This window comes from Alosa sapidissima, chromosome 12 (genome assembly GCF_018492685.1).
Source record: "Alosa sapidissima isolate fAloSap1 chromosome 12, fAloSap1.pri, whole genome shotgun sequence".
NCBI classification, from domain to species: Eukaryota; Metazoa; Chordata; class Actinopteri; order Clupeiformes; family Clupeidae; genus Alosa; species Alosa sapidissima.
This window is the reverse complement of record NC_055968.1, coordinates 37,585,483-37,604,330: the sequence shown is the minus strand read 5'-3', so window position 1 is coordinate 37,604,330 and position 18,848 is coordinate 37,585,483. Positions and strand designations below refer to the sequence as shown.

General features: G+C 50.0%; 1 protein-coding gene across 15 annotated transcripts in view; it reads right to left on the bottom strand.

Annotated features, from left to right (window-relative positions):
• The window catches only part of mast3b (microtubule associated serine/threonine kinase 3b), a 142,383-nt gene that overhangs the window by 88,766 nt on the left and 34,769 nt on the right, over positions 1-18,848 (bottom strand). For 13 of the 15 annotated variants that reach the window (XR_006035326.1, XM_042111771.1, XM_042111772.1 and 10 more), the window contains 2 exons: positions 7,009-7,084; positions 6,290-6,499 (listed from right to left, as the gene is read on the bottom strand). Coding sequence is in view for 14 of the 15 variants with exons in the window: in XM_042111771.1 (XP_041967705.1) it covers positions 6,290-6,499; positions 7,009-7,084 (286 nt within the window). In the remaining variant the exon portion in view is untranslated. Of the gene's footprint in view, positions 1-6,289; positions 6,500-7,008; positions 7,085-11,655; positions 11,683-11,857; positions 11,885-18,848 lie in introns of those variants that run through there. The other 2 variants (XM_042111784.1, XM_042111783.1) reach the window with 2 other exon arrangements.

Sequence of the window (18,848 nt, the reverse complement as noted above, 5' to 3'; positions counted from 1 at the left end):
TTATTACCAAAACAGGAGGCCGATAACCGATATGTAAAACCGATATGTCAGTTGTCAAAAAGGGGGGTAGGTAGTAAAGGCGATATGCTGCAAAAAATGAATTCAAAAGCATTTAATTACAAGCAAACTTTTCTTTCTTCTTTTGATACACAATTGTCTATCAACTTGCATCACTTGCAAGTGTAAATCCTGTGTATCATGTTAATCCAAGAGCTAAGTGATAGCAATTATTTTCATAGACTAGGCCTACACAATGGGCTATGTGCTTGTTAAGGGACCTGTCACAAAGAGGATGCTTTGCCATCGTGTGTGTGAGTGCACGAGAGAGGGAGAGGAAGAGGTGCATGCGTGATGGCAAGTGTTACGGTTGAATAGTTTAACAAAACAGTTTTAAAATAGTTCTTAGGCTATTTAAGTATGCAATTTGTGTCCATGTGTAGACTAAGCTACACTTTTGAGAGCCTAAAGCTCAGGAAGCGATTTAGTTCAGGTCGGATTAAATTACGGCTGGCCCTGGGTGCATGTTGTCTTTTCTGACAGTCCGTTTCAAAAAGGAGCAATTAGACTTTTTGACGTTCGCTATCGCATAATTTAGGACTTGTCTGTACTATGTCCGCCGTGGTGTCCCGTTATTCACAATTAACAAACGAGGCGGAGGCAGAGAACTCCCGACACGCAGCACCCGAGTTTGTAGGCTAACTAGTAAACAGTAACGTGCATCAATCGGGAATTCACTAAATGAAGGAAGTGGGTGCTTTACTTATTCAGGGTATCTGCACATTTTCCAAGTGCAAATTTAAAGACTTTTAAGACCTTTTCAAGACATCTTAATGGAAAAATTAAGACTATACCACAACATAAAGATACATACGACAACTTAAAATTGTTGTACGCAACAGTTTTTTTTTCTACTAATTTTAACCCCCACCCAATTTTGGATGTCTACAGAAGTTACGAAATATATTTTGGCGAAAGAAAAATAATTGTGTGAATTACCTTCACAGCTATAAATCCCCAATTTTAGGGTCTGGGCTGCTTGCTTTTGAAGCTGGTTGTACATATCTGGTTGTGCTTACTGGCTGAGACTGACTGTTCTTCACCTGTATCTGTAGTAGCCTATATTACTTGCTAAAGACATGTGCACTGGACTGGATTCCCTTCAATATTTTTTTTCAAAGTTAGACTAAGCTATTTAAATATTTTAATAGGCCTACTTCATATAATTTACTATGTGCATCTATTCCCACGCATCATATGTCCCATATACAGCACAGCAAATTAAAGTTAATCCACTACTTTACATTTTGCATACCAGTTGTATCTAAACAAACCAAAGCTTGACTGAAACATTGTAAAACCATTGTTTTGTTTTAAATTAATTAAGAGAGAGGTCCTCCTCGGTTCCTGCTGAAAATTGCTGGTTTGATCTCAAGCGCGCACATATTATGAACGCACGTTTTTTTTAGCCAGTGTCGGGGAATGTAGCCAGTCCCCGACAATCAAAAAAAATATGTGGTTATATTTCACAACTTTTGCGAAGTAGGCCTACTGGGAAAGGCTGGCAAGCAAGCTGCTGACAGATATTACAGGTATTATAACTTAGACAGATATTTTCTTCCCTAGGCTAGGCCAGCAACACACGCTGGAAAGATGCAAACAGATCAACTTAACATGTACAGTATTTCCTTCTGATTGCGAAAATGCAAGTCAGTCCGTGGTTCCTTCATAAATTGCGCAGCAAATTATCAGACGAGTGACAGAAGCACTGCACATAATTTGACCAGCAGTCTTCGCGTCCATAGTTTGTGAAACCATGCTGCATCCGAGCAAAGATTCTAGATGGCCATACACTTCTCCCGTAGCCTTATATAGTCACTTATACAATTGCGTTCGGATGGATGGAGACATTTCACTCGCTCTCTTGCGCTCGCTCACTCGCTGGCGGTCCCATACGCAAATTTAATACCTCCCTTTCGAAAATTCAAGACATCCCCGACAATTTAAGACTTTTTTAGGCCTTAAAAACCGAAAGTTGTATTTAAGACTTTTTAAGGATCCGCGGGAACCCTGTTATTGATCCGGATCAAAGAGACAATAGCTTACAAAGTGGTGTTTTTGTAACTTCAGTGTAGATGATTGTGATTCATTGCAACTTCAGCAATGTAGGCTACCTTCCTTACCTTCGAAAAATAGCTCCGTACAGCTGAAGCCCAGTCTACAGTCTGCCTCAGTGAGAATCCTACACTTTGTCTGTGTTCAGTCTTCGATCCTGATTGGCTGCATTCGTGCTAACTAACAAATCAGACGGTGTAGTGGGCGGGACAATGCTCTTGACCACTGAGTAGCAAATGCAGGGAGTGAGAGACGCTTTACAGACAAAGTAGCGCATTTCATTCTTTATCCATTTCAATATCGGCTTATCGGTGGGAAAAATGACCGATACCAATTATTATAAAAATGCTAAATATCGGCCCTAATTATCAGCCAGGCCGATAATTGGTTGATCCCTAGTTGGGAACACCCACTGGCGTGCGTTGACGGAACGCAACTATGTGTGGGAGCCAAAAGAGTGCATTTGGCACTTCAGTGCTGAACCCTCAGAAAAAACATTAGAGCTACATGTACAGTGGCAAGAAAAAGTATGTGAACCCATAAACCGATGCTAAAGTATGCTAACCCATGCTAAAGTATGTGAACCCATGCTAAAGTAACCCATGCTAAAGTATGTGAACCCATGCTAAAGTTAACCCATGCTAAAGTATGTGAACCCATGCTTAAGTATGTGAACCCATGCTAAAGTTAACCCATGCTAAAGTATGCTAACCCATGCTAAAGTATGTGAACCCATGCTAAAGTATTCCATGCTAAAGTAAGTGAACCCCATGCTAAAGTATGTGAACCCATGCTAAAGTTGACTAAAAAGGATAATAAAAAAATTCATCTTTTGGAAATTAATCTTAATGCCTTTATCACATACCCTTCACCATACCTAGAGATTGGCATGGTTTTATTTCAGTTAGCCTAATAGCTAATAGCAAATGGTCGATTTGCATTGAGAGATGATCTTATGGAAAGTACCCCATGCCAATCTCTAGGTATGGTGAAGGGTATGTGATGATGTGTGATGTATAACAATAATAAATATTAGAGCTACATGTATATGTGACAATCAGCAAGAATTTCCTCTAGTCGTAACAATAATAATTCATTACGACTATTTTTTGCTAAAACATGAAATATTTGAAGTTCAATGTACAGTGTGCGAGACAAAAAGACAACGTCACAATCAGGAATTATTTGATGGTAGTTTCACATAGATAAGTCTTTAAAGTATCCTGTATGCATCAGTTCTAGGCTCAATTTCATTTCCAGGGAAACTTGTGTTACGTTGTTCCACCTGTAGGGGGAGTAGAACGGAGTTTGTGCTGTTGTGTTCCGTCTCTGCAGGTAGCTGCGAGTGCTGATTCAGGGGGCTGGACCTCCTGCTATTTAAGCCGCCACCTATCCATCCTGTCGGCCTCTCCCATCCCCTCGCCGCACTTCCTCATTGCTTGGGCGCATTGTTGAGACCGTCGCCACTTTGTTATTTGTTTTGACACGTATAGTTAATTACATGGCTTAATTTGTTTAATTTATATTGTAGTTTATGGTACTTGCGTTGGCGGTGGCTTGGTGACGGGTGGACACTTTTTGTATTATAGGTTCAGTTAGAGTAGGGAAGGAAGACACCGGAAGACTCACAAACTTTTCTGTATTTTGTTTTCAAACGCAAGCAGAAAGTTAATACCATCTTAGTCAGTAAGTACGAGGGTTTTCTTTTACATTTTGTATTATTTTCACCGCCACGTTATTCCGTCTGTCTGGTAGCTTTACTTTAATAAATTTGTTAACTTTTCACTACGCCGACTCTACGGCTTTCCTTATGTTATGTTGAACCATTCTTTATGATTTATGGTCACGTAACACTTGTTTATGTTTTAGCCTGATGTTACAGGGTGTTTAGAGTTAGTGTGTGTCCAGAGAAACTTGTTTATGTTTTAGCCTGATGTTACAGGGTGTTTAGAGTTAGTGTGTGTCCAGGGAAACTTGTTTATGTTTTAGCCTGATGTTACAGGGTGTCTAGAGTTAGTGCGTGTCTGGCATGTGGGGATGTGCCATCATGATGGTTGCTTTCCTTCGTGATGTCGGTCAACCATCGGGCCAACCCTACTTTGTTATTCTAAATGTCTAAAATATTCCAAAACACTGACTAGGAAGCACAAGACCATTAGAACTCCAAAAACACTTTCAAGCGTCCGTCCAGGTGTAGTGCAATAAGGTGGGTGACAACCAGACCATCTAAATTGAGCATTCACACACATTAACACACACACAGGGCTTAAACTGAAAAAAAAAAATCCTCAGCCTGAAAATTTTTCGGGCGATTTCCCGACTTTTTCTCGAGAGGAAATCTTCCTCACAGCCGCAACACGCCGGAGATCTGGCACAGTGCCGGAATACTTCAAGCCACACACACACACACACAACAAAGTGGGAGGAGGAAGTTGAGGCGTTGAGATGAGTTGTGAGTGTGTGTGTGTGTGTGTGTGTGTGTGTGTGTGCGCGAGAGCAGCATTGAGATTTCAGATGCTACATGACCAGTAAGCAAGTGTAAGCAACAGAACAGCCTTGTCTTCCCATCACAGTCATGTCAGAGGAATCACAACTCACTCTGCAGGCTTTAGAAGAATCACAACTCACTGCAGGAATCACAACTCACTCTGCAGGCTTTAGAGGAATCACAACTCACTGCAGGAATAACAACTCACTGCAGGAATCACAACTCACTCTGCAGGCTTTAGAGGAATCACAACTCACTGCAGGAATCACAACTCACTCTGCAGGCTTTAGAAGAATCACAACTCACTGCAGGAATCACAACTCACTCTGCAGGCTTTAGAGGAATCACAACTCACTCTGCAGGCTTTAGACGAATCACAACTCACTGCAGGAATCACAGCTCACTGCAGGAATCACAGCTCACTCTGCAGGAATCACAGCTCACTCTGCAGGAATCACAGCTCACCCTGCAGGCTCTAATAGTTCATGGGTGCATGTCTACAAGGCCAGCCTCAACAGCAATGTCATGTGAGAATCAGAGTTGATGACCAATTGGGGAGACCACATGCGATATGGAAATGTATACAGTATCTGCAATATCTGGATAAAAACACTGAATGAATAAATCCAAATGCATTTTTGTGTATGGATATAGGCTTATTAGGTTTAGTTATTGTTAGTTTATTTTTGTGTATGGATATAGGCTTATTAGGTTTAGTTATTGTTAGTTTATTTTTGTGTATGGATATAGGCTTGTTAGGTTTAGTTATTGTTAGTTTATTTTTGTGTATGGATATAGGCTTATTAGGTTTAGTTATTGTTAGTTTATTTTTGTGTATGGATATAGGCTTGTTATAGGCTTATTTAAGCCTGTGTATATGAACAGGGTTTAGTCTGCTTGTGTACATGGACAGATGCCCATATATGGATATGGAAACCTGTATATTATTTCCAAATAAATGGAAACGCATATATATTTGTATTCCCACTCTGGGAAAATAGGCGAGTAGTATAGTATAGGTAAGCATAGGTCTAGATGTGTGTGTGTGTGTGTGTGTGTGTGTGTGACTGTATGTCTATGCATGTTTGTGTATGTGTGTGTGTTAGTATGTGTGTGTGTGTGTGTGTGTTAATGTGTGTGTTAGTGTGTGTGTGTGTGTTAGTATGTGTGTGTGTGTGTGTGTGTTAATGTGTGTGTTAGTGTGTGTGTGTGTGTGTTAATGTGTGTGTTAGTGTGTGTGTGTGTGTGTGTGTGTGTTAGTATGTGTGTGTGTGTGTGTGTGTGTGTTTGTGACTATGTCTATGCATGTTTGTGTATGTGTGTGTGTTAGTGTGTGTGTGTGTGTGTGTGACTGTATGTCTATGCATGTTTGTGTATGTGTGTGTGTTAGTATGTGTGTGTGTGTGTGTTAATGTGTGTGTTAGTGTGTGTGTGTGTGTGTGTGTGTGTGTGTTAGTATGTGTGTGTGTGTGTGTGTGACTGTATGTCTGTGCATGTTTGTGTATGTGTGTGTGTTAGTATGTGTGTGTGTGTGTGTTAATGTGTGTGTTAGTATGTGGGTGTGTGTGTGTGTGTGTGACACTATGTCTATGCATGTTTGCGTATGTGTGTGTGTTAGTATGTGTGTGTGTGAGAGTTAGTGTGTGTGTGAGAGCTAGTGTGTGTGATCCGGAGTGCAAGTCCCCCCACCTCGTGCAGGAGCTTGTCCAGTTTCTCCTGCAGCTCCATGAAGTAGCGCGAGGTGACCAGGCCCTTGCGGGACTTGTCCAGGCAGTCGCGGCCCAGTTCCACCAGCTGGTGCTGAATGAAGCCCAGAACTCCGTCCCCCAGCGGCAGAGCGCTGTCTGGAGAGCACTGGACCAGCACGTCCTGCAGGCGCTCCTCCATCTGGGCCGTGGCCTGCCACACACACACACGCACGCACACACGCGCACGCACACGCACGCAAGTCAGGAGAGACACATATACACACACCAGTGTGCACACACGCACGCACGCACACACACGTCAGAAGAGACACATATACACACACCAGCACGCGCACACACACACGCACGCACACACGCACGCACACACACACACGCACACGCGCACACACACACACACACAAACACAAGTCAGGAGAAAGACATATACACACACCAGCGCGCGCACACACGCACAAGTCAGGAAAGAGACATATACACACACCAGCGCGCGCACACACACGCGCGCACGTGCACGCACACACACACACACACACACACACACCCCCGAGTCAGGTGAGAGACTAGACGTGTACTAACTACGTACAGTGCCGAATCCACTCTCTTCACACACTACTTTCATGTTGTCGTTTTTGTTGTTGTTGTTGTTGTTGTTGCTGACCACTATGGGACTGTCCAGCGCTTTGATAGTGGATGACTCACCTTTGGGAAGCGCTCCTTGTAAACATGGTTCATCATGATGATCTCGTTATCAAATGAGCCACTGGCTCGGCCCGGGCTGCAGAGAGGAGAGGAGGGGAGGAGAGGAGAGAAAGAGAGGGGAGGAGAAGAGGAGAGAGAGAGAGGGGAGGAGAAGAGGAGAGGAGATTAGGAGAGAGAGAGAGGGGAGAAGAGGAGAGGAGATTAGGAGAGAGAGGAGAAGAGAAGAGGAGAGGAGATTAGGAGAGAGAGAGAGGGGAGAAGAGGAGAGGAGGAGAGGAGATTAGGAGAGAGAGAGAGGGGAGAAGAGGAGAGGAGAGGAGATTAGGAGAGAGAGGAGAAGAGAAGAGGAGAGGAGATTAGGAGAGAGAGGGGAGGAGAAGAGGAGAGGAGAGAGAGAGAGTGGAGGAGAAAGAAGAAAAAAAAGGATAGGAGAGAGGAGAGGAGAAGAAAGAGGAAGACAAGAGTGGGAAGAGAGAGAGAGAGGTATATGGAGAGAGAGAGGAAGACAAGACGAGAGGAGGAAAGGAGAGGAGGAGTGGAGAGAGGAGAGATAAAGAGAGGAGAGGAAGAGAGGAGGAAAGGAGAGAAAGAGAGAGAGGAGATAAAGAGAGGGAGAGGTCCCAATCTTAGCGGTGCTCCAAACATGGTTCTATTTCTGGCTCTCATGGGCTGGCTGTTCTGGGGCTAACGGGCCTGAGACAGCAACCACACACACACACACACACACACACACACACACACACTGGACATGCTATACAGACAGATTCTAACATTCAATCACACAGAGACTTGCAGGCTCTGTGGACCAGAGAGGATGTTTGGACTGAAGTGTGACAAGACACACCACATGCACGTGTTTGTGTGTGTGTGTGTGATGGGTGTGTGTGTGTGTGTGATGGGTGTGTGTGTGTGCGTGCGTGCACGTGTGTGTGTGCACGCGTCGCCTAAATCTTTGGGCTGGAGCTGCGTCATGCTGCTGCTGCTGGAGGCTCATCATCCAACCGCCCACACACACGTAGAGAGGGACACACACACACACGTAGAGAGAGAGGAGACACACACACACACACACACACACACGTAGAGAGAGAGGAAACACACACACACGTAGAGAGAGAGGACACACACACACACACGTAGAGAGAGAGGGGAAACACACACACACACACGTAGAGAGAGAGGAGACACGCACACACGTAGAGAGAGAGGACACACACACACACGTAGAGAGAGAGGGGACACACACACACACACGTAGAGAGAGAGGACACACACACACACACACACGTAGAGAGAGAGGAAACACACACACACGTAGAGAGAGAGGACACACACACACACGTAGAGAGAGAGGAGACACACACACACACACACGTAGAGAGAGAGGAAACACACACACACACACACACACACACGTAGAGAGAGAGGACACACACACACACACACACACGTAGAGAGAGAGGGGACACACACACACGTAGAGAGAGAGGGGACACACACACACGTAGAGAGAGAGGAGACACACACACACACACACGTAGAGAGAGAGGAAACACACACACACACACACGTAGAGAGAGAGGAAACACACACACACACACACGTAGAGAGAGAGGAAACACACACACACACACACACACACACACGTAGAGAGAGAGGACACACACACACACACACACACGTAGAGAGAGAGGGGACACACACACACGTAGAGAGAGAGGGGACACACACACACGTAGAGAGAGAGGGGACACACACACACACACACGTAGAGAGAGAGGAGACACACACACACACACACGTAGAGAGAGAGGAAACACACACACACACACGTAGAGAGAGAGGACACACACACACACGTAGAGAGAGAGGGGACACACACACACGTAGAGAGAGTGGAAACACACACACACGTAGAGAGAGAGGAGACACAACACACACACACGTAGAGAGAGAGGAGACACAACACACACACACACACACACACGTAGAGAGAGAGGAAACACACACACACGTAGAGAGAGGACACACACACACACGTAGAGAGAGAGGGGACACACACACACACAAACGTAGAGAGAGAGGACACACACACACACACGTAGAGAGAGAGGGGACACACACACACACACACACGTAGAGAGAGAGGACACACGAGGACACACACACACACACACACACACACACGTGGAGAGAGAGGGGACACACACACGTAGAGGGGGGGGGGGGGGGGACCCTTTGTGGGGGCTGACTTAACACACTGTGCATATGGCACCAAGCAATTCTGTTGTCTAGCTCATGATGGCTTCGCCACGAAAACTTTATTTCCCCTCAAAAATAGGTAATTGAGCGCTGTAATGGAACGCTAGCTAGCTAGGTAAAGGTAATTGAGCGCTGTAATGGAACGCTAGCTAGGTAAAGGAGCGCTGTAATGGAACGCTAGCTAGGTAAAGGTAATTGAGCACTGTAATGGAACGCTAGCTAGGTAAAGGTAATTGAGCACTGTAATGGAACACTAGCTAGCTAGGTAAAGGTAATTGAGCTAGCTAGGTAAAGGTAATTGAGCACTGTAATGGAACGCTAGCTAGCTAGGTAAAGGTAATTGAGCACTGTAATGGAGAGCTAGCTAGCTAGGTAAAGGTAATTGAGCTAGCTAGGTAAAGGTAATTGAGCACTGTAATGGAGAGCTAGCTAACTAGGTAAAGGTAATTGAGCACTGTAATGGAACGCTAGCTAGCTAGGTAAAGGTAATTGAGCTAGCTAGGTAAAGGTAATTGAGCACTGTAATGGAGAGCTAGCTCTATTTACATACTGAAGCATCGTGGGAATTCAGCTGTTGCAGGAAAAGGCAAACAGAGTAGTGTGCATGTGACGGTAAACTTTTAATTTAGACGGTTTCTTCACAGAGTAAAAAATGCATCATGAGCCCGCACAAGAGGGAGAGAGAGTGGCAGGTTTCAGCTGGCTTGTCATTGTTGATAACTGAGCTCCTGAAATCATCCTGAGTCTGGCGAAACCCGTTTTAGCTCCAGCCTAGCATAGCTCATTGAATCTGATTAGACCATTAGCTTCTCCCCTGCTAGCATCACGTTTCTGATTAGACCATTAGCTTCTCCCCTGCTAGTATCACGTTTAAAAGTGACTAAGATTTCCGGGAATTTTCCTATTTAAAACTTGTCTCCTCTCAAATTAGAAAGTGTAATAAGACCAACGGAAAATGAAACATGGCGATTTTCTAGGCTGATTTAACATGGAACTATACTCTCATTCCAGCGTAATAATCAAGGAACACCATGGGCGCAGCAGCACAATGATATCATGCAGCACCTGAAAATAGTCCCTATAAGCTAACTTCCAGCAACAAGGTTGAGCTGCAGCAGATGAATTGGTTAGTGACTGGATTATTACACCTGAATGAGAGTATAGTTCCATGTCAAATCATTCTTCTATTAAGACTGATAAAGTCAAGAATTCAAATGGATTTGAACTTTTACAAGTCTGAAAAGTTACCTGAGACTCTGTGAGCGTGGACGCATTGCTGTGTGTGCGTGTGTGTGTGTGTTACCTGAGACTCTATGAGTGTGGACGCATGGCTGTGTGTGTGTGTGTGTGTGTGTGTGTGTGTGTGTGTGTTACCTGAGACTCTGTGAGCGTGGAAACATGGCTGTGTGTGTGTGTGTGTGTGTGTGTGTGTGTGTGTACGTACCTGAGACTCCGTGAGCGTGGACGCATGGCTGTGTGTGTGTGTGTGTGTACCTGAGACTCCGTGAGCGTGGACGCATGGCTGTGTGTGTGTGTGTGTGTGTGTGTACCTGAGACTCCGTGAGCGTGGACGCATGGCTGTGTGTGTGTGTGTGTGTGTGTGTGTGTGTGTGTGTACCTGAGACTCCGTGAGCGTGGACGCATGGCTGTGTGTGTGTGTGTGTGTGTGTGTGTGTGTGTGTGTGTGTGTACCTGAGACTCCGTGAGCGTGGACGCATGGCTGTGTGTGTGTGTGTGTGTGTGTGTGTACCTGAGACTCTGTGAGCGTGGACACATAGCTGCGTGTGTGTGTGTGTGTGTGTGTACCTGAGACTCCGTGAGCGTGGACGCATGGCTGTGTGTGTGTACGTACCTGAGACTCCGTGAGCGTGGACGCATGGCTGTGTGTGTGTGTGTGTGTGTGTGTGTGTTACCTGAGACTCCGTGAGCGTGGACGCATGGCTGTGTGTGTGTGTACCTGAGACTCCGTGAGCGTGGACGCATGGCTGTGTGTGTGTGTACCTGAGACTCCGTGAGCGTGGACGCATGGCTGTGTGTGTGTGTACCTGAGACTCCGTGAGCGTGGACGCATGGCTGTGTGTGTGTGTGTGTGTGTGTGTGTGTGTGTACCTGAGACTCCGTGAGCGTGGACGCATGGCTGTGTGTGTGTGTGTGTGTGTGTACCTGAGACTCCGTGAGCGTGGACGCATGGCTGTGTGTGTGTGTGTGTGTGTGTGTACCTGAGACTCCGTGAGCGTGGACGCATGGCTGTGTGTGTGTGTGTGTGTGTGTGTACCTGAGACTCCGTGAGCGTGGACGCATGGCTGTGTGTGTGTGTGTGTGTACCTGAGACTCCGTGAGCGTGGACGCATGGCTGTGTGTGTGTGTGTGTGTGTGTGTGTGTACCTGAGACTCCGTGAGCGTGGACGCATGGCTGTGTGTGTGTGTGTGTGTGTGTGTGTGTGTGTACCTGAGACTCCGTGAGCGTGGACGCATGGCTGTGTGTGTGTGTGTACCTGAGACTCCGTGAGCGTGGACGCATGGCTGTGTGTGTGTGTGTACCTGAGACTCCGTGAGCGTGGACGCATGGCTGTGTGTGTGTGTGTACCTGAGACTCCGTGAGCGTGGACGCATGGCTGTGTGTGTGTGTGTACCTGAGACTCCGTGAGCGTGGACGCATGGCTGTGTGTGTGTGTACCTGAGACTCCGTGAGCGTGGACGCATGGCTGTGTGTGTGTGTGTACCTGAGACTCCGTGAGCGTGGACGCATGGCTGTGTGTGTGTGTGTACCTGAGACTCCGTGAGCGTGGACGCATGGCTGTGTGTGTGTGTACCTGAGACTCCGTGAGCGTGGACGCATGGCTGTGTGTGTGTGTGTACCTGAGACTCCGTGAGCGTGGACGCATGGCTGTGTGTGTGTGTGTGTGTGTGTGTGTGTGTGTACCTGAGACTCCGTGAGCGTGGACGCATGGCTGTGTGTGTGTGTGTGTGTGTGTGTACCTGAGACTCCGTGAGCGTGGACGCATGGCTGTGTGTGTGTGTGTGTGTGTGTGTGTGTGTGTACCTGAGACTCCGTGAGCGTGGACGCATGGCTGTGTGTGTGTGTGTGTGTGTGTGTGTGTGTGTACCTGAGACTCCGTGAGCGTGGACGCATGGCTGTGTGTGTGTGTGTGTGTGTGTGTACCTGAGACTCCGTGAGCGTGGACGCATGGCTGTGTGTGTGTGTGTGTGTGTACCTGAGACTCCGTGAGCGTGGACGCATGGCTGTGTGTGTGTGTGTGTGTGTGTGTGTGTGTGTACCTGAGACTCCGTGAGCGTGGACGCATGGCTGTGTGTGTGTGTGTGTGTGTGTGTGTGTGTGTGTGTGTGTGTGTGTGTGTACCTGAGACTCCGTGAGCGTGGACGCATGGCTGTGTGTGTGTGTGTGTGTGTACCTGAGACTCCGTGAGCGTGGACGCATGGCTGTGTGTGTGTGTGTGTGTGTGTGTACCTGAGACTCCGTGAGCGTGGACGCATGGCTGTGTGTGTGTGTGTGTGTGTGTGTACCTGAGACTCCGTGAGCGTGGACGCATGGCTGTGTGTGTGTGTGTGTGTGTGTGTGTGTGTGTACCTGAGACTCCGTGAGCGTGGACGCATGGCTGTGTGTGTGTGTGTGTGTGTGTGTGTGTGTGTGTGTGTGTGTGTGTACCTGAGACTCCGTGAGCGTGGACGCATGGCTGTGTGTGTGTGTGTGTGTGTGTGTACCTGAGACTCCGTGAGCGTGGACGCATGGCTGTGTGTGTGTGTGTACCTGAGACTCCGTGAGCGTGGACGCATGGCTGTGTGTGTGTGTGTACCTGAGACTCCGTGAGCGTGGACGCATGGCTGTGTGTGTGTGTGTGTGTGTGTGTGTGTGTACCTGAGACTCCGTGAGCGTGGACGCATGGCTGTGTGTGTGTGTGTGTGTGTGTGTACCTGAGACTCCGTGAGCGTGGACGCATGGCTGTGTGTGTGTGTGTGTGTGTGTGTGTGTACCTGAGACTCCGTGAGCGTGGACGCATGGCTGTGTGTGTGTGTGTGTGTGTGTGTGTGTGTGTGTACCTGAGACTCCGTGAGCGTGGGCGCATGGCTGTGTGTGTGTGTGTGTGTGTGTGTGTGTGTGTGTACCTGAGACTCCGTGAGCGTGGACGCATGGCTGTGTGTGTGTGTGTGTGTGTGTGTGTACCTGAGACTCTGTGAGCGTGGACACATAGCTGCGTGTGTGTGTGTGTGTGTGTGTACCTGAGACTCCGTGAGCGTGGACGCATGGCTGTGTGTGTGTACGTACCTGAGACTCCGTGAGCGTGGACGCATGGCTGTGTGTGTGTGTGTGTGTGTGTGTGTGTTACCTGAGACTCCGTGAGCGTGGACGCATGGCTGTGTGTGTGTGTACCTGAGACTCCGTGAGCGTGGACGCATGGCTGTGTGTGTGTGTACCTGAGACTCCGTGAGCGTGGACGCATGGCTGTGTGTGTGTGTACCTGAGACTCCGTGAGCGTGGACGCATGGCTGTGTGTGTGTGTGTGTGTGTGTGTGTGTGTGTACCTGAGACTCCGTGAGCGTGGACGCATGGCTGTGTGTGTGTGTGTGTGTGTGTACCTGAGACTCCGTGAGCGTGGACGCATGGCTGTGTGTGTGTGTGTGTGTGTGTGTACCTGAGACTCCGTGAGCGTGGACGCATGGCTGTGTGTGTGTGTGTGTGTGTGTGTACCTGAGACTCCGTGAGCGTGGACGCATGGCTGTGTGTGTGTGTGTGTGTACCTGAGACTCCGTGAGCGTGGACGCATGGCTGTGTGTGTGTGTGTGTGTGTGTGTGTGTACCTGAGACTCCGTGAGCGTGGACGCATGGCTGTGTGTGTGTGTGTGTGTGTGTGTGTGTGTGTACCTGAGACTCCGTGAGCGTGGACGCATGGCTGTGTGTGTGTGTGTACCTGAGACTCCGTGAGCGTGGACGCATGGCTGTGTGTGTGTGTGTACCTGAGACTCCGTGAGCGTGGACGCATGGCTGTGTGTGTGTGTGTACCTGAGACTCCGTGAGCGTGGACGCATGGCTGTGTGTGTGTGTACCTGAGACTCCGTGAGCGTGGACGCATGGCTGTGTGTGTGTGTGTACCTGAGACTCCGTGAGCGTGGACGCATGGCTGTGTGTGTGTGTGTACCTGAGACTCCGTGAGCGTGGACGCATGGCTGTGTGTGTGTGTGTGTGTGTGTGTACCTGAGACTCCGTGAGCGTGGACGCATGGCTGTGTGTGTGTGTGTGTGTGTGTGTGTGTGTGTACCTGAGACTCCGTGAGCGTGGACGCATGGCTGTGTGTGTGTGTGTGTGTGTGTGTGTGTGTGTGTGTGTGTGTGTGTACCTGAGACTCCGTGAGCGTGGACGCATGGCTGTGTGTGTGTGTGTGTGTGTGTGTACCTGAGACTCCGTGAGCGTGGACGCATGGCTGTGTGTGTGTGTGTACCTGAGACTCCGTGAGCGTGGACGCATGGCTGTGTGTGTGTGTGTACCTGAGACTCCGTGAGCGTGGACGCATGGCTGTGTGTGTGTGTACCTGAGACTCCGTGAGCGTGGACGCATGGCTGTGTGTGTGTGTGTACCTGAGACTCCGTGAGCGTGGACGCATGGCTGTGTGTGTGTGTGTACCTGAGACTCCGTGAGCGTGGACGCATGGCTGTGTGTGTGTGTACCTGAGACTCCGTGAGCGTGGACGCATGGCTGTGTGTGTGTGTGTACCTGAGACTCCGTGAGCGTGGACGCATGGCTGTGTGTGTGTGTGTGTGTGTGTGTGTGTGTGTACCTGAGACTCCGTGAGCGTGGACGCATGGCTGTGTGTGTGTGTGTGTGTGTGTGTACCTGAGACTCCGTGAGCGTGGACGCATGGCTGTGTGTGTGTGTGTGTGTGTGTGTGTGTGTGTACCTGAGACTCCGTGAGCGTGGACGCATGGCTGTGTGTGTGTGTGTGTGTGTGTGTGTGTGTGTACCTGAGACTCCGTGAGCGTGGACGCATGGCTGTGTGTGTGTGTGTGTGTGTGTGTGTGTGTGTGTGTACCTGAGACTCCGTGAGCGTGGACGCATGGCTGTGTGTGTGTGTGTGTACCTGAGACTCCGTGAGCGTGGACGCATGGCTGTGTGTGTGTGTACCTGAGACTCCGTGAGCGTGGACGCATGGCTGTGTGTGTGTGTACCTGAGACTCCGTGAGCGTGGACGCATGGCTGTGTGTGTGTGTGTGTGTACCTGAGACTCCGTGAGCGTGGACGCATGGCTGTGTGTGTGTGTGTACCTGAGACTCCGTGAGCGTGGACGCATGGCTGTGTGTGTGTGTACCTGAGACTCCGTGAGCGTGGACGCATGGCTGTGTGTGTGTGTGTACCTGAGACTCCGTGAGCGTGGACGCATGGCTGTGTGTGTGTGTGTACCTGAGACTCCGTGAGCGTGGACGCATGGCTGTGTGTGTGTGTACCTGAGACTCCGTGAGCGTGGACGCATGGCTGTGTGTGTGTGTGTACCTGAGACTCCGTGAGCGTGGACGCATGGCTGTGTGTGTGTGTGTGTGTGTGTGTGTGTGTACCTGAGACTCCGTGAGCGTGGACGCATGGCTGTGTGTGTGTGTGTGTGTGTGTGTACCTGAGACTCCGTGAGCGTGGACGCATGGCTGTGTGTGTGTGTGTGTGTGTGTGTGTGTGTGTACCTGAGACTCCGTGAGCGTGGACGCATGGCTGTGTGTGTGTGTGTGTGTGTGTGTGTGTGTGTACCTGAGACTCCGTGAGCGTGGACGCATGGCTGTGTGTGTGTGTGTGTGTGTGTGTGTGTGTGTGTGTGTGTGTGTACCTGAGACTCCGTGAGCGTGGACGCATGGCTGTGTGTGTGTGTGTGTACCTGAGACTCCGTGAGCGTGGACGCATGGCTGTGTGTGTGTGTACCTGAGACTCCGTGAGCGTGGACGCATGGCTGTGTGTGTGTGTACCTGAGACTCCGTGAGCGTGGACGCATGGCTGTGTGTGTGTGTGGGTGTGTGTGTGTGTGTGTGTACCTGAGACTCCGTGAGCGTGGACGCATGGCTGTGTGTGTGTGTACCTGAGACTCCGTGAGCGTGGACGCATGGCTGTGTGTGTGTGTGTGTGTGTGTGTACCTGAGACTCCGTGAGCGTGGACGCATGGCTGTGTGTGTGTGTGTGTGTGTACCTGAGACTCCGTGAGCGTGGACGCATGGCTGTGTGTGTGTGTGTGTGTGTGTGTGTGTGTGTACCTGAGACTCCGTGAGCGTGGACGCATGGCTGTGTGTGTGTGTGTGTGTGTGTGTGTGTGTGTGTGTGTGTGTGTGTGTGTACCTGAGACTCCGTGAGCGTGGACGCATGGCTGTGTGTGTGTGTGTGTGTGTACCTGAGACTCCGTGAGCGTGGACGCATGGCTGTGTGTGTGTGTGTGTGTGTGTGTACCTGAGACTCCGTGAGCGTGGACGCATGGCTGTGTGTGTGTGTGTGTGTGTGTGTACCTGAGACTCCGTGAGCGTGGACGCATGGCTGTGTGTGTGTGTGTGTGTGTGTGTGTGTGTGTACCTGAGACTCCGTGAGCGTGGACGCATGGCTGTGTGTGTGTGTGTGTGTGTGTGTGTGTGTGTGTGTGTGTGTGTGTACCTGAGACTCCGTGAGCGTGGACGCATGGCTGTGTGTGTGTGTGTGTGTGTGTGTACCTGAGACTCCGTGAGCGTGGACGCATGGCTGTGTGTGTGTGTGTACCTGAGACTCCGTGAGCGTGGACGCATGGCTGTGTGTGTGTGTGTACCTGAGACTCCGTGAGCGTGGACGCATGGCTGTGTGTGTGTGTGTGTGTGTGTGTGTGTGTGTGTACCTGAGACTCCGTGAGCGTGGGCGCATGGCTGTGTGTGTGTGTGTGTGTGTGTACCTGAGACTCCGTGAGCGTGGACGCATGGCTGTGTGTGTGTGTGTACCTGAGACTCCGTGAGCGTGGACGCATGGCTGTGTGTGTGTGTGTGTGTGTGTGTGTGTGTGTGTACCTGAGACTCCGTGAGCGTGGGCGCATGGCTGTGTGTGTGTGTGTGTGTGTGTGTGTGTGTGTGTGTGTGTGTGTGTGTGTACCTGAGACTCCGTGAGCGTGGACGCATGGCTGTGTGTGTGTGTGTGTGTGTGTGTGTGTGTGTGTGTGTGTACCTGAGACTCCGTGAGCGTGGACGCATGGCTGTGTGTGTGTGTGTGTGTGTGTGTGTGTGTGTGTACCTGAGACTCCGTGAGCGTGGACGCATGGCTGTGTGTGTGTGTACCTGAGACTCCGTGAGCGTGGACGCATGGCTGTGTGTGTGTGTGTGTGTGTGTGTACCTGAGACTCCGTGAGCGTGGACGCATGGCTGTGTGTGTGTGTGTGTGTGTACCTGAGACTCCGTGAGCGTGGACGCATGGCTGTGTGTGTGTGTGTGTGTGTGTGTGTGTGTGTACCTGAGACTCCGTGAGCGTGGACGCATGGCTGTGTGTGTGTGTGTGTGTGTGTGTGTGTGTGTGTGTGTGTGTGTGTGTGTGTGTACCTGAGACTCCGTGAGCGTGGACGCATGGCTGTGTGTGTGTGTGTGTGTGTACCTGAGACTCCGTGAGCGTGGACGCATGGCTGTGTGTGTGTGTGTGTGTGTGTGTACCTGAGACTCCGTGAGCGTGGACGCATGGCTGTGTGTGTGTGTGTGTGTGTGTGTACCTGAGACTCCGTGAGCGTGGACGCATGGCTGTGTGTGTGTGTGTGTGTGTGTGTGTGTGTGTACCTGAGACTCCGTGAGCGTGGACGCATGGCTGTGTGTGTGTGTGTGTGTGTGTGTGTGTGTGTGTGTGTGTGTGTGTACCTGAGACTCCGTGAGCGTGGACGCATGGCTGTGTGTGTGTGTGTGTGTGTGTGTACCTGAGACTCCGTGAGCGTGGACGCATGGCTGTGTGTGTGTGTGTACCTGAGACTCCGTGAGCGTGGACGCATGGCTGTGTGTGTGTGTGTACCTGAGACTCCGTGAGCGTGGACGCATGGCTGTGTGTGTGTGTGTGTGTGTGTGTGTGTGTGTGTACCTGAGACTCCGTGAGCGTGGGCGCATGGCTGTGTGTGTGTGTGTGTGTGTGTACCTGAGACTCCGTGAGCGTGGACGCATGGCTGTGTGTGTGTGTGTACCTGAGACTCCGTGAGCGTGGACGCATGGCTGTGTGTGTGTGTGTGTGTGTGTGTGTGTGTGTGTACCTGAGACTCCGTGAGCGTGGGCGCATGGCTGTGTGTGTGTGTGTGTGTGTGTGTGTGTGTGTGTGTGTGTGTGTGTGTGTGTGTACCTGAGACTCCGTGAGCGTGGACGCATGGCTGTGTGTGTGTGTGTGTGTGTGTGTGTGTGTGTGTGTGTACCTGAGACTCCGTGAGCGTGGACGCATGGCTGTGTGTGTGTGTGTGTGTGTGTGTGTGTGTGTGTGTGTACCTGAGACTCCGTGAGCGTGGGCGCATGGCTGTGTGTGTGTGTGTGTGTGTGTGTGTGTGTGTGTGTGTACCTGAGACTCCGTGAGCGTGGGCGCATGGCTGTGTGTGTGTGTGTGTGTGTGTGTGTACCTGAGA